The sequence below is a fragment of the Amphibalanus amphitrite genome, unplaced genomic scaffold (assembly GCF_019059575.1).
Source record: "Amphibalanus amphitrite isolate SeventyFive unplaced genomic scaffold, NRLGWU_Aamphi_draft 001774F_arrow, whole genome shotgun sequence".
Lineage (NCBI taxonomy): Eukaryota > Metazoa > Arthropoda > Thecostraca > Balanomorpha > Balanidae > Amphibalanus > Amphibalanus amphitrite.
In genome coordinates, this window is record NW_024883267.1 from 64,044 (window position 1) to 91,193 (window position 27,150).

The 27,150-nt window shown below is 46.4% G+C and overlaps 1 protein-coding gene and 1 long non-coding RNA gene across 2 annotated transcripts in view; one reads left to right on the forward strand and one right to left on the reverse strand.

Annotated features, from left to right (window-relative positions):
* Nucleotides 1–22,909, reverse strand: part of LOC122375097 (hematopoietic prostaglandin D synthase-like) — a 28,700-nt gene extending 5,791 nt beyond the window's left edge. Inside the window, exons 1-2 of the mRNA XM_043354281.1 lie at nt 22,751–22,909; nt 16,202–16,347 (exon numbers count right to left, since the gene is read on the reverse strand). Of these exons, the coding sequence (XP_043210216.1) occupies nt 16,202–16,347; nt 22,751–22,869 (265 nt within the window). The 5' untranslated portion in view covers nt 22,870–22,909. The remainder of the gene's footprint in view (nt 1–16,201; nt 16,348–22,750) is intronic.
* Nucleotides 1–27,150, forward strand: part of LOC122375098 — a 35,460-nt gene that overhangs the window by 4,898 nt on the left and 3,412 nt on the right. The window contains exons 2-3 of the long non-coding RNA XR_006255341.1: nt 20,294–20,423; nt 20,639–20,699. This is a non-coding gene — a long non-coding RNA (uncharacterized LOC122375098). The remainder of the gene's footprint in view (nt 1–20,293; nt 20,424–20,638; nt 20,700–27,150) is intronic.

The following is a 27,150-nucleotide window of genomic DNA, read 5'->3' on the forward strand; positions in this document are numbered from 1 at the left end:
CCATACACACTCTACCCTACTCATACCCTACCCCTACTCATACCCTACCCCTACTCAAACCCTACCCCTACTCATACCCTACTCATACCCTACCCCTACTCATACCCTACCCCTACTCATACCCCTACTCATACCCTACCCTAATCATACCCTATGATAACGTTATGGCGCAAAACGGCCGCCCGCCGCCAAACGCTAACACGCAAAAACGCACAAAATGCACGCTCAAAACACCAACGCAAACGTCGCAATAAGAAAAAAAAACAGTGCTGCAAACCACAAACAGCACCGCAAACGCCGCAAAAGAAGAAAACCGCCCGCATCGCACGCCCAACCGCCGCCAATCGGAAACGCCGCAAATGCCGCCGGAAACGCTGCAAAAAGCCCTACCCTACCCTACCCTACCTATACCCTAGCCCTACCCCTACCCCTACCCTACCCTACCCTACCCTACCATACCCTACCCATACAGTTGGAGCCGAAATCAGATTTAACTCAATGCTTAATTAAGTGGTCTTCCTGTTACAGCATATTTGTTTTAGTGTTGATTCCGATTTCCGATTGATGTTTGGAGGCAGAAATAGATCAATTTAACGTAAAAAAGAAGCGCCTGCGCGAAACCGTGAAATGTACCAGATTTGGGCCTCAATGTACCAGCGTACCAGAAAATGTTAAAATGTACCAGATCTGGTACAATCGTACCATAGCGGCAGCACTGCGGCCGCCGCTCAACCGGTAAAAATGCGTCGAAAACGGTACAATCATTGCTCTGTTTCTTAGAGCCATTGATAACTTTTTGAAAATATTTTGGGTGGATATTGATCAGAAAAGAGTGCTTTTTCAATATATTAAGGACTTATAGCCATAAGTCTACGTTATCAATATATTATGATGTTGTAAAGGTGAGCGCGCCTGTTTCACGTAAAACTCGCAATTTGTAAGCGTTTAATGATAAAAATGTGCGAGTGAATGGGCAAAAATATATGTTTTCTGAACAGTTCAGATCCTCTTGTAGTCCGTGAAATGCATCCCGTGTCATTCCAATGCATCGTTTTCAAATGCCAACGTTTTTCCTGAAATGTGTAAAAAATGCCGGTTTTCTCGAGATTAGAGGCTATTTCTTTGCACGTGGTACATACCTAAGAAAAAAACTTGTTGCATACGATGGGCCCATCTCTTCTGTATCCATCAGTGAAAACCGCATGTCGCTGCGACTTACGGTTACCGAGATATAAGCTCGGGAAAGGAGCGCTGCAGGCCCGATTTTCGCCCGTTGGCGGTTTTCGCCGGCCACGTGTTAAGCCTACGGGAGCACCCTTTTGCACGTGCCGACGGCGCACCCCTGGCCCGATCACGCCCAAATTTTAATACAAAGGCCGCCCACGCCCACAGATTCGGCATGCCAAATTTCACGCCGATACGCGGCGCCTTTCAGGCGCAATAAGACACATAAGACATGACACACGGATGGATGGAGATTGGACGGACGACTTATAAATCATAATATAGACTAGACGGCATGTTTTGCGCTATAACTGTACGTTTTGATTAAATTGGTTTTACGGATGCATTATGCTGGGTTAAAAATCGTTTATTTGTATTATTTGGGTCCCTACCCATACCCTACCCTGCCCATACCCCACCCTGCCCATACCCTACCCTGCCCATACCCTACTCTGCCCATACACTGCTCATACCCTCCACATACTCTACCCTACCCTACTCATACTCGATTGAAGCTGTGTACCAAATTTGAGCGCAATGGCCCAGCCGTTCCTTAGATATAGGACCGACCCCTCACGTGCGCACGTTCAGTCGGTCCACCGCACCTGTATCACATGACCATGCATCGCCTGGTGAGTGCCCTGCCCACCCACAGTTCAATTTTCAGCACAATCGGCCCAGTAGTGGCTGAGTTGTTGCAAGAATAAATTTACTTTATTTACTGGCGAATCCCCTTGCCGAGCGGTGCCCTGCGCCGGTGTTCGTTGTCAAAGTTCAATGACCTGCCGGCTCTGCTGCTTTTCGTTCAGTTTTGGCAGCGAAGAAAATGAGCCAAGAGCACGTGCTCTCCGCTCGGCGCCAGCCGCGGCCCGTCATGCGGGAGAGATTCACGCGCTGACGGCGCACCCCTGGTCCGATCACGCCCAAATTTTAATACAATGGCCGCCCACGCCCACAAATTCGGCATGCCAAATTTCACGTCGCTACGCGGCGCCGTTTCGGCGCAATAAGACACATAAGTCCTGACACACGGATGGATGGATGGATGGAGATTGGACGGACGACTTATAAATCATAATATAGACTAGATGGCCATGTTTGCGCGATAACTGTATGGTATTTAATTGATTTTACGGTTTCTGTAGTGTGTACCAAGTTTGAGAGAAATTGGCCCAGCCGTTCTTGAGATAGGAAACTGCTCCTTTCCAGGTGTGCACGTGCATTAGCATTTAGCACCCTACATATGGTAATGTGTCGTTCGATATGTGCCCGTTGACAGTCCCAAAATTCAGCACAATCGGCCCGGTAGCGGCTGAGTTATTGCAAGAATAAATTTATTTTATTTACTGGCGAATTCCCCTGGCGAGAGGTGCCTTCCGCTACCGTTTGTTGTCAAAGGTTCAATGGCCTGCCTGGGCCTGCCTGCCAAAGCCGCCGATCCGATTTCGTCGGAAAATACGCGTAACGTTATCAAAACACGGTCGCATGCTTGAGTCATTTTCACAAAAGTTTATTGACTTTTCGATAATATTTTGGGTGGATATTGGTCAGAAAAGAATGCTCTTTCCGAATATGTAGGTTTCATAACGATTGATCATCGTTTTCAATACGTTTTGATGTTGTAAAGGAAATAGCGCTCCGCGCGAAATAAATTTTCAAATTAATTTTTCATTATTAAGGAAATGGTACGGATCATCACTTTTTGTTTGCTATTCCCTGATTACACATCCATTTGTCTGTAAAATGGCACCACACCAATTTCATTCCGTCAAGCCGTTTTCCAGCGGCATCGATTTTCCCGTCACAATGCACGAAATCGGTCATTTTTTCACAACCGGGGGTGCTGTCTTGCACGTGGCGCGTGCTATACTATGAAACCATATCAATACCCTAGTTCCATCTCTCCTCTATCCAGTGGTGGCAACCCGACCTCGCTACGGCAATCTGTCGCCGAGTTTTGGGCCCGGGAAGTGGGCGCCGCAGGCCGGTTTTCGCCCGATCGTCGATTTGACCGTTTCCCGTGTTAACCCTATGGCGCACGCGAGCGCGTGCTGACGGCGCACCCCTGGTCCGATCACGCCCAAATTTTAATACAAAGGCCGCCCACGCCCACAGATTCGACATGCCAAATTTCACGTCGATACGCGGCGCCTTTCAGGCGCAATAAGACACATAAGTCATGACACACGGATGGAGATTGGACGGACGACTTATAAATCATAATATAGACTAGAATACAGGTTTACGCGATAACTGTATAGGTTCGAGATATATTAAGGGGATTATCAGTTTGGTTGTCAAAACTTCTAGGTTTAATAAGTAGAGTTTGGTAGTTTCTTCATTAAACTGTATAGTAGGTGTGTATGGCTTTTCGAGGAGCAATGGAGATCCTAATGTTGGGACTTTGAATTGTGAAACGCCGCCCGTCCGCCGCAAAACGCAAACACCGCAAAATGCGCCAAAGGCACGCCCGAAATGCCGACGCAAACGTCGCAAAAAATAAAGAATCGCCCGCCCGACGCAAAAAAAAACGCAAAAACGCCGCAAAAATAAAACCGTTCGCATCGAACGCACGCTAACCGCCAACCGAAAACGCCTAAAAATCGCCCGCCCGCCACCAAACGCAAACACCGCAAAAAAGCGCCCGCTCGCTTCAAACGCAAACACCGAAAAAAGGAACCAAAAAAGCGCCCGCCCGCCCCAAACGCAAAACGCACGCCCGAAGCGCCAACGCAAACGTCGCAATAAATAAAAACAAATAAAAAATCGCCCGCCCGCCGTCAACCGCAAAAAAAAACGCAAAAACGCCGAAAACAAATCAAAACCGCCCGCATCGCCCGCCCGACCGCCACCAAACAAACACCGCCGCAAAAAACCGCCCGCATCGCACGCCTGCCCGCCGCCAACCGCAAAACGCCGCAAAAAACGACCGCGTGCCGATAAACGCAAACACCGCAAAAGCGCAAACGCCGCCGCAAAAAACCGCCCGCCCGAATCGCACGCCTCCCCGCCGCCAACCGCAAAACGCCGCAAACGCCGCAACAAAGGAAACCGCCCACATCGTACGCCTAACCGCCGCCAATAGGAAAAGCCGCAAAAGGCCCTACCCTACCCTACCAATATACATACCCTACCCATACCCTAGTCCTACCCATACCCTACCCATACCCTACCCTACGATTACCTTATACCCTACCATACCGAACTTTACCCTATCATACCCAACTTTACCCTACCCTACCCAAACGGCAAACCTACCTCTACCCTATCCTACCCATACCCAAAACTACCTCTATCCTATACAATACCCTACCCATACAATACCCTACCCTACCCTACCCTACCCTACCCTACCCTACCCTACCCTACCCTACCCATACCCTACCCTTCCCAGACCGTACCCTACCTATACCCGGCATACTCATGCCCTACTCATACTTGACCAAAGAGTTTCACAACATTTGAGTGCTGTCGTCCTACCGGTTCTTGAGATATATAAATGGGCCCCTGCACGTGCGCACGCGCTTACTGAGACTCCAGATGACTTATGTAAGCCACCTGTCTAAATTGTCCCTAACAGTGTACAAAATTTGATTGAAATCGACCCAGGGATTCATCAGATGTAGAAGCAGACCCCCTCACGTGCGCACGTGCATGAGTCCACCCCACCTGTGACACATGACCCTACATCGCTTGGTGAGTGCCCTGCCTGCCGAAAGTCCAAGTTTCAGCGCAATCGGCCCAGAAACGACTGAGTTATATGTAAGTACAATTTTCAAGGGTTTGCAATATCCCTAAGCGGGCGGTGCCTTGTAGCCTATGCCGTGCTGACTGATTGGCAAAAGTTTAATGACATGCCCGACATGCCGGCTATAAGCCATCGATCGGATTTCATCGGAAAATATGTCTAACGTTAACGAAACACGGTGGTATGCCTGAGTCATTTTCACGGAAGTTTATTGACTTTTTGATAATGTTTTGGGTGGATATTGATCAGAAAAGAATGCGCTATCCGAATATGTGTGTTTCATGGTCAATTTTCAACGTTTTCGATACGTTATGATGTTGTAAAGGACAGCGCACTCGGCGCGCATCAAACTTTCAAATGAATTTTACATTATTAAGGAAATGGTAGACATAATCACTTTTTGTTTACCATCATCCATTTTCTCATATATTTACCTAAAAAATGGTACCACACCGATTTCATTCGGCCAAACCGTTTTCAAACGGCACCGATTTTTCCTCCACGAGGCACGAAATCGGCCATTTTTTCACAACAATGGGTCCTGATGTGCACGTGACGCGCCCAACGTTATAAAACCACATCAATACGCTAGCTTTATCTCTCCTCTATCGATCGGTGGCAACCGCGTGTCGCTGTGACAACCGGTCGTCAAGATATAAGCCCGGAAAGGGACACGCGTCGGACCGATTTCGGCCAATATCGCCATTTTTCGCGCCCCGTGCTAAACCAATGGCGAGCGTGCCTCGTGCTCGCGACCCTGTCAGAGACGCACCCCTGGTCGGATCGCACCCAGATTTTGATACGATCGTTCGATTTGACCACGCTTGGTGCCTGCCAAATTTCACGCCCCTACATGGCGCCGTTCCGGCGCAAGACACCCAGATGTCGATGACACTTTTCGTCTGTTACAGACCGACAACTTCTCTTTTATAATATATCCGAAGCCCGGAAAGGGACACGCGTCGGACCGATTTCGGCCAATATCGCCATTTTTCGCGCCCCGTGCTAAACCAATGGCGAGCGTGCCTCGTGCTCGCGACCCTGTCAGAGACGCACCCCTGGTCGGATCGCACCCAGATTTTGATACGATCGTTCGATTTGACCACGCTTGGTGCCTGCCAAATTTCACGCCCCTACATGGCGCCGTTCCGGCGCAAGACACCCAGATGTCGATGACACTTTTCGTCTGTTACAGACCGACAACTTCTCTTTTATAATATATCCGACTAGAATACAGGTTTACGCGATAACTGTATAGGTTCGAGATATATTAAGGGGATTATCAGTTTGGTTGTCAAAACTTCTAGGTTTAATAAGTAGAGTTTGGTAGTTTCTTCATTAAACTGTATAGTAGGTGTGTATGGCTTTTCGAGGAGCAATGGAGATCCGAATGTTGGGACTTTGAATTGTGAAACGCCGCCCGTCCGCCGCAAAACGCAAACACCGCAAAATGCGCCAAAGGCACGCCCGAAATGCCGACGCAAACGTCGTAAAAAAAATAAGGAATCGCCCGCCCGACGCAAAAAAAAAACGCAAAAACGCCGCAAAAATAAAACCGTTCGCATCGCACGCACGCTAACCGCCAACCGAAAACGCCTAAAAATCGCCCGCCCGCCACCAAACGCAAACACCGCAAAAAAGGCGTCCACTCGCCCGAACGCAAACACCGTAAAAAGGAAACAAAAAGCGCCCGCCCGACCCCAAACGCAAAACGCGCAAAACGCACGCCCGAAACGCCAACGCAAACGTCGCAATAAATTAAAACAAATAAAAAATCGCCCGCCCGCCGCAAACCGCAAAAAAAACGCAAAAACGCCACAAAAAATCAAAACCGCCCGCACCACCCGCCCGCCCACCGCCGAAAACAAACACCGCAAAAACGCAAACAACGCCGCAAAAAAACGCCCGCATCGCACGCCTGCCCGCCGCCAACCGCAAAACGCCGCAAAAAAACGGCCGCCCGCCGATAAACGCAAACACCGCAAAAACGCAAACACCGCCGCAAAACCGCCCGCATCGAACGCCTGCCCGCCGCCAACCGCAAAACGCCGCAAACGCCGCAACAAAGGAAACCGCCCGCATCGCACGCCCATCCGCCGCCAATCGGAAAAGACGTAAGAGGCCCTACCGTACCCTACCAATATACATACCCAACCCATACCCTAGTCCTAACCATACCCTACCCATACCCTACCATACGTTTACCTTATACCATACCATACCCAACTTTACTTTACCATACCCAACTACCCTACCCTACCCAAACGGCAAACCCACCTCTACCCTATACCTTACCATACCTATACTTTACCCTACCCTACCCATACCCAACACTACCTCCATCCTTTACACTACCCTACCCATAAAATACCCTACCCTACCCTACCCATACGTACCCTACCCTACCCTACCCTACCCTATCCAAAGCCTACCCTACCCATACCCTACCCTTCTCATACCGCACCCTACCTATACCCGTCATACTCATGCCCTACTTATACTTGACCGAGGGGTTTTACAAAATGTGAATCCTATCGTCCTACCTGTTCTTGAGATATGTATAAATAAGCCCCCGCACGTGCGCCCGCGCTTACTGAGACTCCAGATGACTTATGTGAGCCACCTGTCTAAATTGTCCCTAACAGTGTACAAAATTTGATTGAAATAGACCCAGGGGCTCATCAGATGTAGAAGCAGACCCCCTCACGTGCGCACGTGCGTGAGTCCACCCCACCTGTGACACATGGACCTACATCGCTTGGTGAGTGCCCTGCCTGCCGACAGTCCAAGTTTCAGCGCAATCGGCCCAGAAACGGCCGAGTTATATGCAAATACAATTTTCAAGGGTTTGCAATATCCCTAAGCGGGCGGTGCCTTCTAGCCTATGCCGTGCTGACTGATTGGCAAAAGTGCAATGACATGCCGGCTATAAGCCATCGATCGGATTTCATCGGAAAATATGTCTAACGTTAACAAAACACGATGGAATGCCTGAGTCATTTTCACGGAAGTTTATTGACTTTTTGATAATGTTTTGTGTGGATATTGGTCACAAAAGAATGCGCTATCCGAATATGTGTGTTTTATGGTCAAATTTCAACGTTTTCGATACGTTATCGTGTTATAAACGACAGCGCACTCGGCGCGCATCAAACTTTCAAATAAATTTTTCATTATTAAGGAAGTGGTAGTTGCAATCACTTTTTCTTTTCATCTATTGTATCACACGTGCAATTACCTAAAAAATGGTACCGCACCGATTTCATTCGGCCAAACCGTTTTCAAAGGGCACCGATTTTTCCTCTACGAGGCACGAAATCGGTCATTTTTTCACAACAATTGGTCCTGATGTGCACGTGACGCGCCCAACGTTATAAAACCACATCAATACGCTAGCTTTAGCTCTCCTCTATCGATCGGTGGCAACCGCGTGTCGCTGTGACAACCGGTCGTCAAGATATAAGCCCGGAAAGGAGCACGCGTCGGACCGATTTCGGCCGACGGCGCCGTTTTTCGCGCCCCGTGTTAAACCAATGGCGAGCGTGCCTCGTGCTCTTGACCCTACCAGAGACACATCCCTGGTCGGATCGCACCCAGATTTTGATACGATCGTTCGATTTGACCACGCTTGGTGCCTGCCAAATTTCACGCTCCTACATGGCGCCGTTCCGGCGCAAGACACCCAGATGTGGATGACACTTTTCGTTTGTGACACACGTACGTACAGACCGACAACTTCTCTTTTATAATATATCCGACTAGATGGCATGTTTTGCGCTATAGGTAACTGTGCCTTTTGATAGATGCGTTTGATGGGGCATTAGTTTGGGTGTGGGAACTTAGGATTTTTATTTGTCTTATTTTGTCAGAGTTGGATATTTTTTTGAACGGCATCTTATGCCGGTGCTGGTTGCGGGTTGTTAGAGCCTTTCTCATGGTTTGCCTTTATCGAACTCAAACCCACCCTACCCTACCCTAACCTACCCATACCCTATCTTACTAATAACCTACACATAGGTACCCTTCTCATACTCGATTAAAGTAACGTACCAAGCACCAACTTTGAGCGCAATCGGCCCAGCCGTTCTTGAGATATAAAACTGGCCCATTGCACGTGCGCACGCGCTAGCTGAGACTCCAGATGACTTGTGCCAGCCACCTTTCTAAATTGTCGCTATCAGTGTACAAAATTTGAGCGAAATCGGCCCAGCCGTTCTTGAGATGTATAAATGGACCCCTCACGTGCGCACGTGCAATCGATCCACCCTACCTGTGACACACGACCATGCATCCCTAGGTTAGTGCCCCCTCCACCCACAGTCCAAGTTTCAGCGCAATCGGCCCAGTAGTAGCTGAGTTATTCCTAGTACAATAATGTGCTGTTTACTGGTAGGCGCTTATTTTCAGTGTTTGGAATTCCCCTTTACGGGTGGTGCATTGCAGCCCATTCTTTGATAGCTATTGTGAAAAGTTGTATGACCTGCCAGCCAGAAGCCATCGATCGGATTTTGTCGAAAAATACCGGTAACGTTAACAAAACACGGTCGCATGTTTCGAGTCATTTTCACAAAAGTGTATTGACGCACGCGCTTACTGAGACTCCAGATGACTTATGTCAGCCACCTGTCTAAATTGTCCCTAACAGTGTACAAAATTTGATTGAAATAGACCCAGGGGCTCATCAGATGTAGAAGCAGACCCCCTCACGTGCGCACATGCATGAGTCCACCCCACTTGTGACACATGACCCTACATCGCTTGGTGAGTGCCCTGCCTGCCGAAAGTCCAAGTTTCAGCGCAATCGGCCCAGAAACGACTGAGTTATATGCAAGTACAATTTTCAAGGGTTTGGCGATATCCTTAAGCCGGCGGTGCCTTGTAGCCTATGCCGTGCTGACTGATTGGCAAAAGTTTAATGACATGCCGGCTATAAGCCATCGATCGGATTTCATCGGAAAATATGTCTAACGTTAACAAAACACGGTGGTATGCCTGAGTCATTTTTACGGAAGTTTATTGACTTTTTGATAATATTTTGGGTGGATATTGATCAGAAAAGAATGCGCTATCCGAATATGTGTGTTTCATGGTCAATTTTCAACGTTTTCAATACGTTATCGTGTTGTAAAGGACAGCGCACTCTCCGCGCATCAAATTTTCAAATAAATTTCTCATTATTAAGGAAGTGGTAGCAACAATCACTTTTTCTTTTCATTCATTGTATCACACGTGTAATTACCTAAAAAATGGTACCACACCGATTTCATTCGGTCAAACCGTTTTCAAACGGCACCGATTTTTCCTCCACGAGGCACGAAATCGGTCATTTTTTTCACAACAATGGTTCCTGATTTGCACGTGACGCGACCAACGTTATAAAATCATAACGATACGCTAGCTTTAGCTCTCCTCTATCGATCGGTGGCAACCGCGTGTCGCTGTGACAACCGGTCGTCAAGATATAAGCCCGGAAAGGAGCAGGCGTCGCACCGATTTCGGCCAATATCGCCATTTTTCGCGCCCCGTGTTAAACCAATGGCGAGCGTGCCTCGTGCTCGCGACCCTGCCAGAGACGCACCCCTGGTCGGATCGCACCCAGATTTTAATACGATTGTTCGATTTGACCACGCTTGGTGCCTGCCAAATTGCACGCTCCTACATGGCGCCGTTCCGGCGCAAGACACCCAGATGTGGATGACGCTTTTTGGTTGTTACAGACAGACCGACAACTTCTCTTTTATAATATATCCGACTGGGCAAACCTGTATCGTTTCCATTTGTGCAGTGTCTAGTTATGAAGAATTGCTTGCCGATATATGACCTGCAGTGATCGACGTTCTGATTCAATAACTTGCCATAAGCCATTATTCTCAACCAAATCGCGCAGAGACGTTTGCAAAGTTGTCGAGGGGGGGGGGGGACAAGAGCGATTTTAAATGAATTGCTCTCCATGCAGTGCAATAGGACTTAGGTTTAACCCGCGCCCTGCTGGGGGGGGGTGTTTGAACACCCCCCCTTGTGGTTTTTCGCGAATATCTCAAAAACGGCGGCGCTCCGCGCCGCCGTTTTTGGTACACCTTATCATACATCAATTCTACACATGTTGTGAAAATTTCAGACCAAGGTCATTCAAGGTCAGGTCACCAGGTCACTTGAAGTGACCTCACCTCATAAAAAGTTTCAATGTCTGTCATAGCTACACCGAGTGACCGATCGCTTTGAAACTTTCAGCGATTGCTAAGAGCAATAGCATGTACAAAATGTATATCTCAGAATTTTGATATCGATGACCTAAGGTCAGGTCAATTTTGCGACCTCCCCATTATAAGTCAATGGGAGAAAATTGAAATGCGCCTCTTTTGGACGAAAGACATTATAAACACTCCCAAACACCGAATTACAAGTGGTTTAGACACACTGAACATGAAAATGGTGTCCGTGACCCTTGTTTATGCCCTGGGGTCATCTTAGGTCACGAATGGTATCTAACAGTTTTTCGCAAATAACTTTTGATAGAGGCATGCTAAAGCGATGAAAACGCCTTAGATGTGTTCAGCTAGACGATACGGATCGACTGATATGCAACATGACCCTTTCCGGTCAGGTCATGACCTTGACCTGAGGTCAAATTTTCAAATTGACCTTTCAAGGTCAAGTTATAGTTCATTCGATGCGTCTTGACGAGAGGAACACAATGCTGGTAAAAGTAAGCTCGTACAATGCTTGGGTCAAAAGTTATTGCAGAAAAACTGTTTGCGAAAAAATCGGCTATTTTTGCAGTTTTTGCCCCCTGCAGGCAAAACCGTTGACGGTAGGTCAAATCTGAGAGAATTACTCAGAAAGGGCGTTAATAGGGCTATCGAATGCGCTTTTCCGCGGCGCTGTAGCTCTATTGGTTCCCGAGTTATGCGTTGGCTTCTTGGAAATTTTCGACATTCGACCTGGAAATCGGCGAAATTTTGCCTTCAATGACCTCTGGTGACCTGACCTTTGACCTGAGCAAAAAATTGACCGAAGTGATTTCGTCATTATTTTTTACGCTCTTTCGAACGCCGCCTTCCGCGTATCGCTACGTGGCCCAGGAGCCGAGTTACAAGGGGGGGTGTTCAAACACCCCCCCCAGCAGGGCGTGGAAATCCAGGACCCCCAGCTGGGCGCGGGTTAATTTTTCGAAAGTTGTGGAGCCGCCCCCGGTGTCCGGCCTGGCCAACTCTCTCAAGAACCGACAGCTAACGGAACACTGAAGTTTCACTACGACGATTTCCGCCTAAGTTATGAAGAAAAGGCAAGTGCAAGAAGTACAAAACTTCTCTTGGTAATCAAAACTTAGGTTTGGCAAATTCCAAACCCTAATTCACTACAACTGTGGATATAAATAAGCTGGTTATTGACGGCCAAGCTCTGGCCAATCTGAGGTTCAGACCTATCATCAAGTTCATGAGGCAGCTGCGGTTGGGTGGCTCACGGGCTCCATTGCATAGGCTCAGACAGGTACTCTACAAAATGTCTTCTGTGTTCTTAGGTTCATATCTATCGATAGGTATGTGCATGCTTCTGATTCGATTGATAACTGTAAACGGGCGCTGGAAGTGAAAGGTTCGCTTGATATACGAAAGGTGCATTGCAAGAAAGCACATTATTTCAGAAATACACTTTCATTTTATCTTGAGCGTTTTTGGAATGGGCCGGATGAATTCGTCATCAAACTGGTAAGGGATTTCGTTTGAAGACCACCGATATTTAATATTATGATGGTCGTCAAACGAATTTGCTGGCAAATTCGATGACTGGATTGGGCGGCGTAGGATCTGCTGGTCAACTGACTATGGGTTGATTAGGGCCTAGTTGGGCCCCTAGTTTTGACCTAGTTTGAGCTTCATTCGTTAAGTAGGAACAAGACGATGCTTCTTTTGACCATCGTCACTAAACAAGCCGCCCTCGTTTTGACATTGTTTTTCGTTATTATTGTAACTAGGTACTTTGTTATCATACACAGCATTAACGAGGACCTGCTTCCAAAACAAGGCAGAAACGCTCCAGATATTTTTGGGACGTGGTAAAAACTAACCGACACCTGGTAACTGTCATCTGACAAACACAAAACAAGCCAGGGGCTCGCAGCGTGTGTCAAAAGTAGGATGCAAAACTAGTCTGTACCCCCGACATTTAGCGTTGAGAATCATTTGACGAGGGGCTAGTCAATATTTTTTACAGTGTAGAGATTAAAGGTAGTGTGCCAGCTTTCTTGGACCGTATGGAGTTAATGGCCCAGATAAGGAGAACCGGATTTTTAGAACTTATCCATACCTTCAAAACTCATGGAAACGTCTTAAATTCTTCAAATTTTGAGTACCCCAGTGCGAAATTCGCCCCGACGGGTTGTCGGTCGTACCCCAACCACATTTCACACCACTATGAACAATAAATGCACACACTGAAATCGCTATTACCGAAATGCTCATCCAATCAAGTTTCGATAAACCCGTTCATCATCATCTCCTGCGGTTTCGAACACGCCTGTTAGGTGGCTTCTGATGCTCGTCGAGGTCGGAATTTCCAAATACGCGTGGTGCGTCGGGCCGCGCGCTCTGACTTCGGCCAAGAAAAATGCGTCAGCTGATCATTGTCATTTCTGCCACTTGCGTGTGGTGAAATGGGGTCATAACTTATAAGACGGCTTTTTCATATCAATTATTTTACATAAAATCATATTTCAAACCATAAATAATGTTCGACAGCCAAATAAAAGAAACAATACCAATACTTACAGTTTACAATACTTACAGCTTACAGTTTAAGGCTCGACATTGTGTTGTCTACGATTATACAGCTGATAACTCATTCCCGTACGTCGTATGGTCGTAACACTATAATGACCTTTGCTTATTGTCACAAGTGCGCCGCATTCGCGATTGTTGCCCGACGCCTGTTTGCAGGTGAGCCCACTACAGTTGTTATACATATCTGAAAACCGAAAAACTTTTAGGCGAAAAAGGCACTATTCCAGGCCCATTTTTGATTTTTTTGCGATATTAGGTAAAAACAGAAGCTTCTTATCCTAGGAAAAATAAAATGGGAAATCTTTCAAAGGTGGCACACTACCTTTAAGTATTACTAATTCTTACGCTGAATGTTTGAATACGTGCCGCACAGCACCATCGGATCCAAACGTGATTGAGGGGGGGGGGGGGGGCGGGGGCTCAATGACTGAAAGTTATTTTCCGGCTGTATAATTATGATGTCTCTTAGAAATCGCTCTTGAAGGGGGGGGGGCAATCGGTAAGTTGGTGGAAAGTTGCTGTTGACTAGGAAGAATAACGAATTGCCAAAGTTCGTGACACTCAGTAATCAAAACATCGTTTTTTTCTGGGGGGACAACCAGACCTCCTTGAAGTGGACAATTGAGGGGTATGTCCCTTATCAGTGATCGTAAAGTCTGGTGGCGTTTCTTCTGAGTAACTATTTACCCAACTCACTCACTTGCAACCGATGCAAATAAAACTCCCGATGGTAGACCCCTACAGAACCGCGGGGTCATCATGAAGCCTGTAAGATGTATCATCACACGAGCAGCTATGTCAGCGTGACGAATCTCTGCCTCGTCATTCCGTGACGCTCACAAACACCGAGTTTCGTGATGGATGGTATACTGCGTGAGCGGCGGCGTCCAAGGCCTCCCTCCCCTGCTCTGTCTGGCCCTCCCCCGCTCTCTCCGCGCTCAAGGTCAGACGAGGTCACACGGCGGTCGGGGGATGGAAATGCTGAGTCATTGTGGAGAGGCGCTCAAACACCTGTGGGGTGGAAATGATGGGAGCTGGATGCTGGAATGGACTGGACAATGGACATAGATGACTGGAGTGGACTGGGCTGGAATGGACTGGAACGGACTGGAATGGGATGGAATGGGAAATGGACATGGACGACTGAGCTAAACACAGCCAACTGTATTGGACAGTGACGAATGGAATGGACATTGACGACGTCACTCTAGATTGAGTGGCGGCTAGGTTCTTACGGATGGCAGTATGCTTGTTTAACAATGTTCCAATTAACTGTTAGGTAAATGAGCGGTTGGATCGAGTAGATAGCTGGAAAATCCCCTGTTCAAAGCCTGGATGACTGGATGGTTTAATTAGGGCCAGTTATCGAGACAGCTTAATTACCTAACTACCCAAAATTAACGGCTCATGTGATTTAATTAATTTTATCGATGAGCTGAGCCAGAAGCAACATTTTAACGTTGGAGCACAAGGTTACGTGAAATACCTGCTAGGAGCTTTTAGCTTCCTGATACGTTTTCTTGTCGATCTTTATCCAAAGTTGTCATTTTATTTATATAGTCTTATGTTATTTTATTCGCGCCTGATCTTATGATGTTTACACTAATTCTTGGATAAAACGCGGCTGCCAGTCAGGTCAAGGCCTTGTATTAGTGAAACGGCCAATTTCCTCTATCATTCACGATCATTTTTAGATCAAACCACTCCAAATACCCGTCCTCTGGGTACCGACATTCCACATTTACATCCCTAAATGCGTGGTGTATTAAACCAAACTGCCGGTCCCAAACGCTGGTGTCCGCATCTGTACACCGGATGTCGGCCTATATGATCCCTCCCCGGGGGCATAGAAAACACATGCCAGCGCCGCCCGCCGGCCGGCGGTCTGCGCCAAGAGGTCATTGGTCTCCTGTCTTCCCCTCCCTCCCCCTCCCCGCTCCCGACCGCGTCCCAGGGTCGCACGCCGCCCGCCGCGGGCCAGGACAGGACGGGACAGTTTCGTCCCGCTTGGCAGGCGGACAGTGGGGAAAGGAGCTACTTAGCACTAAATGGTGAACAAAGCAGCCGATGATTTGACAAGGGATGAAATTACAGGTTCCTTCTGGGGGGTGGGCGATTGAACGGATGATGATATGCTGAAGGTGGGGGAAGGGATGGAAACGTTTGAAGGAGGTGTCGAAATGTGAAACGGTTGTGTGGTGTAAATGTAATAAGACATCATACAAAGGGTTTTGAATGATGACGCTTAAAATCAGGTCAGTTTATTACCGATATCTATAAATCAAACATTAAGCGCAAATGACGTTCGCCCGTAATAAGGCTCTTTAAAAAAAAAAAAATCGTGCAAAAAGGGTGATAAGATGTTAACCGATAACACGGCTTTACAGAACCCCATACAGATGACAGGTTATAATATACACATTCCCAACTCAAGAATAAAAATACTCACTGGGCTTCTTCGCCGGCCACTCTTCAAAGCCGAACTTTTCCTGCTCGAAGGCCTGTCCTCCGGCAGCCAGGATCCAACGGATGGGCTCCCCACGGCCCTTGCCGTCAAAATACACCAGCTTCAGAGACGGCATCTTGGTGGTTGGACTGGAGAACAAAAAGAAAATGTCATACTTCAACAGTCAGATGGTTGACGAAACACATGAGCCCTGAAAGGAAAGAAAACGAACGGTTCATTACGTTGAAGTGGGTGAAGATTGATGCAAGATAGCGAGTTATCATTGGATCTAAAAAGCTGGGAATATTTTGTGAAGTGTTGAATTCATTCCTGAATATTGATACACTATACTGAAAGTAATTATTACTTCTGGTTAAACACTGCTCCAAATTACATTAATGAAACTCGTTAAGTTAGCCACTTGACATTGGTAAAATTGAATCGGCGCGACTGAAATCAGGACTTGTTTACAAGATTACCAGACCATGTAACACACATGCGGGTACAACACACATACTAGGAACAGACAACAGTGGTAGTTAGTACTTACAGGCACGCGCACACTATCTGAACTACACCGTAAATGGAGTGATAACACGACCTGTAACTGCTATCAAGCCGCCGGAATGACTGCGTGTGCCGATAGGCAGGTCAGAGCTCAGTGTTTATCTTTTATCGGTTGTATTTGTGCCGCCACACATGCTGCCATTCGAGTGTACCCATTACACATGTGATTGGGAAATCACATGTGTGCCCGGCAGCGGACCTGGCTGATAACTCAGTGGTGGGGAGGGGTGGGGAGGCAGGGGGCAGGGAGGGGAGGGGGTAGCAGATGGGGATGAGAGGGAGCTAGATCGAAACTGGTCGACAGCTCTGCAAACAAGCCCCAGCCAACGGGAGATTGAGTGTTGTTTGCATATGCTCATGACGAGGCTAGGGCTCAACTGGACGCTTTGACATGGTGATAGAGCCGAAACGGTGGCCATTGGAATGAAAGACAGTCTAAAGGGAAGCAAAGACGGTAAAGACAGACAGTGCACTAATGTTTACCAACTTGAGCGGGTATGGCCAAAAACAAACATCGTGCTCCGTGGGGGCTTTGTGCAAGCTAATCGTCTGTGGGAAACGGCCTGAATAATAATTATGTTCGCACTTTATAGCCCCGAGTTGAGCATGGTACTGCGTACACAAAATGAAATTAAAATTAAGCAATCAATTTCACACGAGGCACCCTAACTGGAACGTATGTAAAGCACACATGCTATTTGATTTTTCATCGAATGAGCTTAATGTTTAAGAAACATATCTTTTTAGAGACATCAAGTAATTACCCTTTGAACTATATTATAACATAGCTTGATTATGCTCGCTAATATTTCCAAGTTCATAGCACGGCATTTGCTCTCCCAGTAACTAGTAACTAGTAACAGTGACAAGTAACAGTAGCTGACTAAAGAAACAATAAAGCAACGTTAAGTAACAGTAGTAAAAGACATAAAACCGCGTTCATGAGGTTGTGATCATTATTCAAGTCAGACCGGTTTCGTTCCACAGTGAGAACATCTTCAGTGACAATATAAACAGATATGTAAGTTACATGTTTTGATGGGATGATTACCCTGACACAATATCGAAATTATTTGCACACACATATGCACACATGCAAAACTCAGTAAGTACACTTCTTCCAGGTGGAGAATTGTTCTACTTAATGATGACGACGCGCGACGGTGATACAAATGCACAGTGCACATGAGAGCAGTTGCACACCATTGGGTACACACATCATAGAGCTAAGCGGTGACATTGAGAGGATATGCCGATGAAATGTCGTTTATTTTTGGTCGCAACCGAAAGATGTATAGTGATTCTAAAATTCTTAAATCAGGGAACGAGCTGTTCGTACCCAGAATTTCAAAATTATCAATCGTAAACGGAGCGTCACATGATAACGCATGATCTCTAATGGACGAAACTGCTGGGGTTGATGACATCAGTCCGGTACGAGGAGATCTGCCTTGGTGTTGAGCCACTCTGGTGAATAAACGTTGATACGTGGAACCAACGTATGACGCCTGGCATGAGGCGCAACTAAATTTGTAAATGACACCAGAGCGACTCGGCTTGGGCAGTTTGTCCTTGTAACGGAACAATGTTCCAATCGTGAACTGGTTACGCAAAACTACTTTAGGGTTCAGATATGGATAATATTTCGTTAATAGGGACACGACTTCACGATGCATCTTAAGCGATTGATCACCATAGAAAGGTAATACAAAGTATTTTTCCAGCCTTTTAACTGTAGCTACGGTTGGGGCTGGACTGAACTGCTTCTGTAGGAAGTTCCGAACTGAAAAATCTACAAGTCGCTTTGGGAACCCATTATTGCAAAAGAATGACGTTAAAAACTTCACTTCTAAATCGAACAATCTGTAGGTTGAACTGATCCGAAAGGCACGAAATATGGCTGATTTCACAATTGCCCTCTTTATGAGCATTGGAATAGAGCTAAAGAAGCTAGTTCCAAGGCCAGTGAAAGTTTTCTTTCTGTAAACTGAGGTTTCAAAGCCACTAGCTGTTCGTTTTACATATACATCAAGAAAAGAGATCATGCTGTTAGTCTCCGTTTCTTTCGTAAATTTCATTCTTGGGTGCTGAATATTTAAGTAGTTGAGAAACTTGTCAACATGTGAATGATGCTCGAAAATCATAAAACAATCATCGACATATCTTCTAAAGTAGACGGGACGGTATTCTCGAGGACAGTTATCAAGCCAGTTCTTCTCATGATGACACAAGAATGCGTTAGCAAACGTAGGGCCTAACGGTAGACCCATTCCCACCCCATCAACCTGTTTGTATAACTTCTGGTCAAAGATAAAGTACGAATTTAGTACTGAAATCTCAAGCAAAGACCTAAAACAGTTCTTAGCTATCCCTGCTACCGTTGAGCAGTTCCGAAATAATGACTCTGTGCAGATATCTATGGTTTCTGTAACTGGTATGTTCGTGAATAAACTTTCAACGTCGAAACTAGCCATAAACATGCCCTCTTTAACCTCAAGTTGCTGAATGTCATTTACGAATTGGTAACTATTTTGCACAGTATACGCGTTCACGGTGAGGGGAGCCAAAATCGAAACCAAATATTTGGCAAGTTTAAACGTAGGCGTCCCACATGCTGAAAAAATGGGTCGCAATGGAACAAGCATCTTATGTACCTTAGGGAGCCCGTAGAGAACTCCTGGGACGGAGCCGGACGCGAATAAGTCGCTGTACAGTTCCTTCGAGATCATACCCAATTTCTTCATTTTACCCAACAACCTATTAACTTTATCTTCAACTTGTAACATGATTTTGTGTATGGAACCTGACTGAAGCGATGGCTTATCAACAGAGTCGCTTATCAAGCAAAATTTCGAGTCATCAGCTAAAACAGTGGACATCTTTTCAACGTACTCACTCCTATCGAGAATCACGACACCCCTACCTTTGTCCGGCTTGGTGACAACAATAGACGGATCGGTAGCCCACTCTCGAAGTGAGGCGACATCTTCTTTCGAGAAAATTGAAGAGAAGACTTTGGAAGACTTGAAGCCATGAAAGTGTTTATGACAAATATTTCGTATCTTGGTCTTGACATCTTGGAAGGTGAAACGTTGTGGAAGCGGTAGCTTGGATACGGACAGAACTAGCTTTTCGAAATGTAAAAAATAGTTATAGAAGTTCAACTTCCACACTGGTAGTTTGAACTCCAGGCCGAAGGCGAGGAGGAACTTGATTCTTCTCGGTACTGGTTTTGACGATAGATTAAAGATGACTTTTTCCGGGTCACAGGGCTGACAGTCACCATGAATTCCGATGCGCTGCAACTTCTGCAAGTGAACATTTGGGCAAGTTTGGTCTTTTACTAAAGTTTATTCTCCTTCTAAAACCATCAAAGGACAAACTACATAAGTAACAGTAAAGTAACGTATACAGTAGCGGTTAAGTAACAGTGACTAGTAAGTCGGCACTACGTTCTGCGCTGCTTCGCTCTATGACAAAAAACTCTCGCCCCAGACGAAATCTGTCCGCGTCGGTCTGTTTTTGCAGATGGTCAGGACTCAGGACAGACCGTTGGTGGTTTTTGTCGCGGTCTGCTCCCCACAACTGTCGCTGAAAGGACTAACAAGTGTGAAACGAAACCGGTACGTTTCCGTCCGACCGACAGCGCCTCTGATTGGTGAGTGATGGTTAGAGACATGGGTAAGACTCTTTTTTTTCTGAAAATGAAAACAAAAATAAAATATTTTGTTTTTGATACGGTACAAAAATGGTGATCAATGCTTACCTACCGTTGTGTCTAAATGAGTTGGTAAATTCACTAGCCATTATGTGGGCATTGATGTGGGCTTTGAGCTGAATATTATTTTTACTGTCAGTTTTCTTATTTCAAAGGTACGCACTACGCAATCTTTAAAATCTTACGCATCTGAAGAGAAGGAAATCCAGTATACAGGTATGTTTACCCCCCCCCCCCCATTGAGATGAGTCTGAATAGAGCAAAGGAAGTTATGTGGCTACTGGCTAAGGGCTAAAACATGGAGAAGCGACGAAAGGCTGTGTTCGTGTTCGTTTTCCTCGACTCTCATTTCCACGTTCAATACTGCCGATGGTTTTCTCTGCAGTTGTCATGGCAACGGCGTGTTCTTCAACATATTTAGCACATTAGGCCGCCTGCACCAGCTGTGATAAGTATAGGACTTAATTACCATGGCAACGGCTCAATAGGTGGAAATCTACAGCGACGTCGAGTGCAGCATTGCTGGGACAAATGTGTGAAGCTTATTATATTAATATTAATATCGATTGATATAATGTTTTCTTTCTTTTTCATTGTTTTTTTTCGCATTCTTTGTTGATTTCCTCATTTTTATTCATTCCATTCGTTTCCGCAACCTAGAAAAATGTCTAGAAATTTAAAAATCACATGCCTTCCCTTCTTCCCTGCAGAGATACGTTGTCTTTCTGTAAACCTGCTCAGTTTCGACGATTTCATGCTAACGACTAACGTAATACCTCAGAGGCAAACACCGTGGGGGAAAGGGAGGATGCTGGTCGGACCCCCCTCCCCCCAATGATCCATCACGCGTGTGACAATGAAGAGGAATTCGCCCGTCTCTCCCTTTAACCCGCCCCGAGGTCAGTCAACCCATGCGGAGAGGTCAACCCGACCCCAGTTCACCGGCGATGAATATTAACTCGGAGTTTTCTCAAGTGGCTCATGTTTGCAAGGCGTAGCAGAGGCGCTAGCAACAAGCCGGGACCAAATATGAGACTGAAAGGAGCGATCACCTGAGAAGATATGAGAAAATGGTTGTTGGTTTGTTCGGTCAGAGTGTGTAGCGCGTTCACTGGCGTACGGCTTCATTGATTACGAGCTTTTCCAGTGGTGACACGATTCTGATTTGAATCCGTATACGGTGCAATGCTACCGTACAAAAGGTAGTATTGCACATAACCTTTTCACTGTTTTATATGAATGTGTTTCTGCCAACTTATCAGTTTTGTTTTCGTTTATGTTTACAAACTCAGTCACCCGAAACTATTGCTGATTTGTACATCCATTTATTTACCAGATGAGATGCAGATGCTGACGGGCTTGTTGCTTTCTAAAATACTTACGCACAATGAGTAAAGTAAATTTTAATTGATTTTGAGGCTTATTAATAGCTAATTTCTACTGAGTAGGGGTCCCGCAAAGACAGCCTCTGATTAACCCGGCGGCCGCTGGGCCTCCGCGCCACCCGCCGGCCGCTGGGGGGGGGGCATAAAGTTGCCCCCCCTTTACTTCTGCGACGATATCGTCGCAACGCGAAGAGATAGAGAAGCGAAACTTTGCACACATCTTCCTGAATACCTAGCCGAGGTTGTGTCCAAATTTGGTGTCGATCCCATTTGAAATGACGTCACAGTGACGTCATAAGTGAAATTATAGATTTGCGACTCTCATATTCCTCACGATACATCACATATATGGGACCGAATATAAAGGGCCGATTATTGGTCAGAAACTAGATGGAAGTGTAGTAAGATGTTTTAGGATGACAGCAGGTGCTGTCTAGTTCATTTACAGTCGAGTTTCATGCTCAGCGTCATCAGAAACGGTCCATATCGGAAAACGACAAAACTTTATGACGTCACTGTGACGTCATCTTAGGTGCTACAACCACCAAACTTTCCTCAAACATTGCCTAGGTATTCATTTGAAGCTATTCCAAGTTTCACGTTCGTAGCTCATCAGGTTTCTGAGATATTTCACAAAACGTAAAGGGGGGGCAACTTTATGCCCCCCCCCAGCGGCTCGTGGGTTAAAAATGAGCCTCAACTAAAAGTGAAGTCGCCATTCAACATACTAATTTTATCGAACATCTTTACCTGTTTAACGACGTTAAAAACAATCTCCCATGTTTCCGACCCATATTTTTAACCCCCTCCCTCTCCTCTATCTCTCGGTCTCTCACCACATCCCGCCTTCTCACCACCACCTCTCTCACCCGCCCAGCTCACCTGGCTTCGACCGGAGCTGACGAGCGAGATGAGCACACACTACCCATGTGAGAGAACGACTGCGGTGGAGACCGACCCTCGGCGGCGGCGGCGGCGGCGGTGCCCGGGGCGGTTGGCATACCGCCGCCGCCGCCGCCGCCGCCGCCGCCGCAGCCGCCGCTGCTGCGTCGTCATGCGCCAGCGCGCGATGACGAGGCGGCCGTGTGAGCGGTGACGCCTCGAAAGTACCGACTGAGCATGATAAGGCAAAAATTGCGCGTGTAGGCGACCAGGATGCGTGGGGATTGCGCCATTGAATTTGAGGAGGGGAGGCAGGGAGTCCGTTTTCTTGTTAAGGTATGTGACTGGGTGCGCTTTCTTACATGTCTACCAGTGTCGGTAACGGTCAAATTATATATTTCAAATTGATTCAACTCTTTCGGCGGAAAGATATCCAGTGCCCCGCTGGGCTATTCAGCCATACGCGCCCTGCTGGGGGGGGGGGGGCAGATTCTGCCCCACCTGTCTAACTTCCGAACCGATATGGTCGTAGAAAGACGGGGAAAACGGCAATCGAAAGCTCTCAACAAGGCGGCAACAACAAGGCCCAACTCTTTTTGCTTAAGTAGGTCAGAGGTCAGGTCAAGGTCAGGTCAAGGGTACAAAATGCAAGTTTCTACAGTATCGGCCTTGCACCGTAGTTGCCGAAGAATGGAGTCATGGACTGAGACTGATTGCCCAAAACGTGTTCTTAGGCTACCAAGACAATATTCGTTGCATACAATATCATTCAAAGGCCAAGGTCAAGGTCAGGCCAGGTCAGGTCAGGTCACTAAAATCAAAATATAGAAAAGGGCATGTGCGACACATGTTCTATGGGTCATTTTATTCATAGAATTCAATTGGCACACTCAATAAGTGATATGGACCACCTCTGGATGAATTTCAGGTCGAGGTCAGGTCAGGTCAGGTCGAGTGAGTTCAAATTTTGAAGTTGGTTGTTAAGGTCTAAAAAGGTGTCTATCTGGTGTAGTTTTTCACGGCGAATCGAATAGTGCTATTTTATTTCCGTACAAGGTCTAGAACTTTCAATAAAATCATTGAAAAAAAAAATTGTTGTGACGTCATAAAATTTTGAATAACTCCCACATTTTTGAAACAATTCGTCTGAAAACTGGTATGTAGACCACTTCTCCGACATATATTCCGGTTTTTCGATGCACTCAAAATTTTGGATTTCATAATTATTTTCCCAAAAAAGTTAGTTTTTTTAAAGAAAAAATGGGCCAAAATCCAAAATTTTCAAAAAACGAGATACCCATTTGTGATTTGATAGACAAAGTAGAATCACGTATAACCTTTTTTTGTTACGTCTTGATTCCTTTAAAAAATGAAGATGTTAGCGACGTTTGAAATTTTGCCGTTTTTGAGGCGAAAATGGCGAACATGACCTCACTAAAACGTCATTTTCTAAAAAAAAAAAAAATCCGACGGACTTCGCTCAATTTTTCAGGGAACGTGTCAAATTGATGTATGGTAAGGTACTGAAAGTTTGACGTCGCTGGCGTAACGCGTTTAGAAGTTAATGGCGAAAAACGGGAGGGGGGGGGGCAGATTCTAACCTTCCCCCCCCAGCGGGGCGCGGGATATGTCATTAGAGTGAATGGATATGGGATCTCACTCCTTTGCCAGATCGATAGGCGTTATCACAAGTGTATTCGCGGCCATTGGGGCGACGTAAGAAAAGAAGAAAACAACTGGCCCCAAGAACTTTAAATTATCAAATAGCATGCACCTTTTCCTTGATATGTAGAGAATTTACCATTGATTGTTAGAGAAAATTGCATTTAAAATCTTCCATTTATGCTTTTTTCATCGTTTGCACAGTAGGTATGTTCTTTTACTAAGCTAGAAACACTATTTAGAAATAGTTCCCGCATCGTCAAGAACAATAAGGAAGGCTTGAAGTGAATACAATAATCTAAACGGTTTCGTAATCCATGTGAAGACACTTCTAAAATTGCCTGTAGAAATATTAACCCTATTCCTGGCGGGCTCCGCCGGGACAAGAAACTGGCGGGAGGGGGGCCGATTCGGCCCCCCCCCCTGAGATCTCGAGAACGAAGCAAGATAGCGACAAGCGGTAAACGGCATCGGATACGCATGGACAAGGTCTACAATTTTTACTAAGGTCATTTTCAGGTCAGGTCAAAGATGACGTCACAGGGGTCGAAAAAGTCAAAATGGCGGCGCTAGATATGGAGAGAGTTTTTCTCAAATAACTTTCGAATTAGTCAAGATAGCAACAGACTAAGGGCATCATCGTGATCCTCTCGTCAATCCGCATCGAATGATATATATGTTGACCTCGAAAGGTCAAGGTCAAAGGTTGACCTCAGGTCACGTGACCTCGAGGTCATCATGTATATCATTCGATGCGTCTTGACGAGCTGAACACAATGAGACCATCCACGCGTCTGTATCTTGTTCCTGTACGGAGTTATTGGCCAAAAACCTTTGGTGACCTTTGATGACGTCACATGACCTCACAGCTGCCCAACAGCAAAACAGACCTCAAGGTAGTGAAGGTTGATCGTATATGAAGTCATGTATGGTATATGGGGCCATTCCGACCCGTTTTAGTGGTAAAAACAGGGAGTTGATTTTTCCCCCATTGACTTATAATGGGGAGGTCGCGAAATTGACCTGACCTTAGGTCACCGATATCAAAATTCCGAGATATACAAATTGCACATACTGGTACCCTAACTAAAGCCTGAAGAGAAGAAATTGATCGGTCAAAAACTCTAGCTCTGGCGTGATTGCAAACTTTTCTGAGGTAGGGTCACCAAACCGCCTCTGGTAACCTGACCTGAGGTCAGATCAACTCAAAATTTTCAGACATGTTGCGTAGAAGCCTTATAGGAAAAGTCAGAAAATTTGAGCTTCCTAGCTCAACGCGTTTGGGAGAAATAACCAAAAAACCTCAGGGGGGGGGGGCTCCTGAGGCCCCCCCCCCCCCCGCCAGGAATAGGGTTAAAGGCAAAAGTTCAACTTTTTCACAAGACGGATGGCTATAAAGTATAAACCTATTCAACGTGTGACAACTCAGCCGGTATATCGTCGCCTACAGCCCAGCTTTCCCTAGTGACCGATAGAGGCGCTGCTATCGATGTCCGCCCGTGCCGCCTAACGTATGTGTTACGAGTATCGTATTTTCTCTATGGGACTGTCCGATTTGACAAAGTTGTGATCAATGGGGGGGGGGGGGGGGCGTAGGGTAGCTTTGTTTACTTGACGCTAAAACGACTGTATATAACAGCGAATTTGGGCATAAGCTCCTTTGCATTCCAAAATATCGATTTCGCTTCACTGGGCATTTGGGCAAATACGTCTGGAAAGACAATTGGTTCATGAAGTGGCTGGAATATTTTCCTAGTTAGTTAACGCATTCCATTGTGTTAGTTTTGTACGAAGCAACTGGCATTGGAAGCTGGTCTGAGAAAAGTCTGCTATTCTCTACCGTTAAATAGTAAAGAAGTTCGTTGCTTCAGCATCATAGCACATACTTTCGAGGTTCAAACAGTGATCCATAATTATAAATGAATTATTCAGTAATAGGTCCACACAGTAGGCACAGCATTTCTTTTCCATAACTGCAACGCACATTTAACATTTTCGTCAGGGAGAAACTTGGCCCGTACGGGCAGTTTACCGTCCCCATTCACGCCGGCATACCACGGGGCTCATCTTGAAAGCGCAAAGTTACGGTCAGGTGCGTGATGTATTGCAAAGTTACGGCTGGGTGCGTCACCTGCACGCTGCACCCATGGTGCCATAGTATGTACTCCATGGCAGATAATGCCCGAGTTGCCTCGCACTTTGACCCTTGTCCCTTGCTAGCTGATCACATGACGCATCACAGTACAGGAAATAACCCATAACGTCTTGATCCGATATGATAAAATGGGCATGAATTGTTATCACATCGTGGTTTACAGATACCGGGTCCACTAGGCTTGTTAAATGGGTAAGTCTGGGAGCTAGTGTCACTCCGGGTGCACGATTTCAGTCTTCACCGGTCACACAGTGCGGTGGGGCGGGATTTCGGCAATTGTGTGCGAAGAGTTGTCTTACCGAGGCAGTGAGGCGGAGTGTCTCACTGAGGCAGCAAGGCTGGGTGTCTCATCGAGGCAGCGAGTCGCGGTGCGTCCCTGATCTCACGGAGCCCACAAGAGCACCGCCGGTGTCCTTTCTTTTCTGCGCCGCGGCCGATCCTCAAATCGAAGAGACGATGGACTGCAACGGTATGTCACACCGGGATGGAGGAAGCCACCGCTCTCCACCCTGTGCCCGTACGGACGACCATAATACAACAAACAGTCCACAAGAAGATCGCCAAAAGTGGACAACAAAGGATA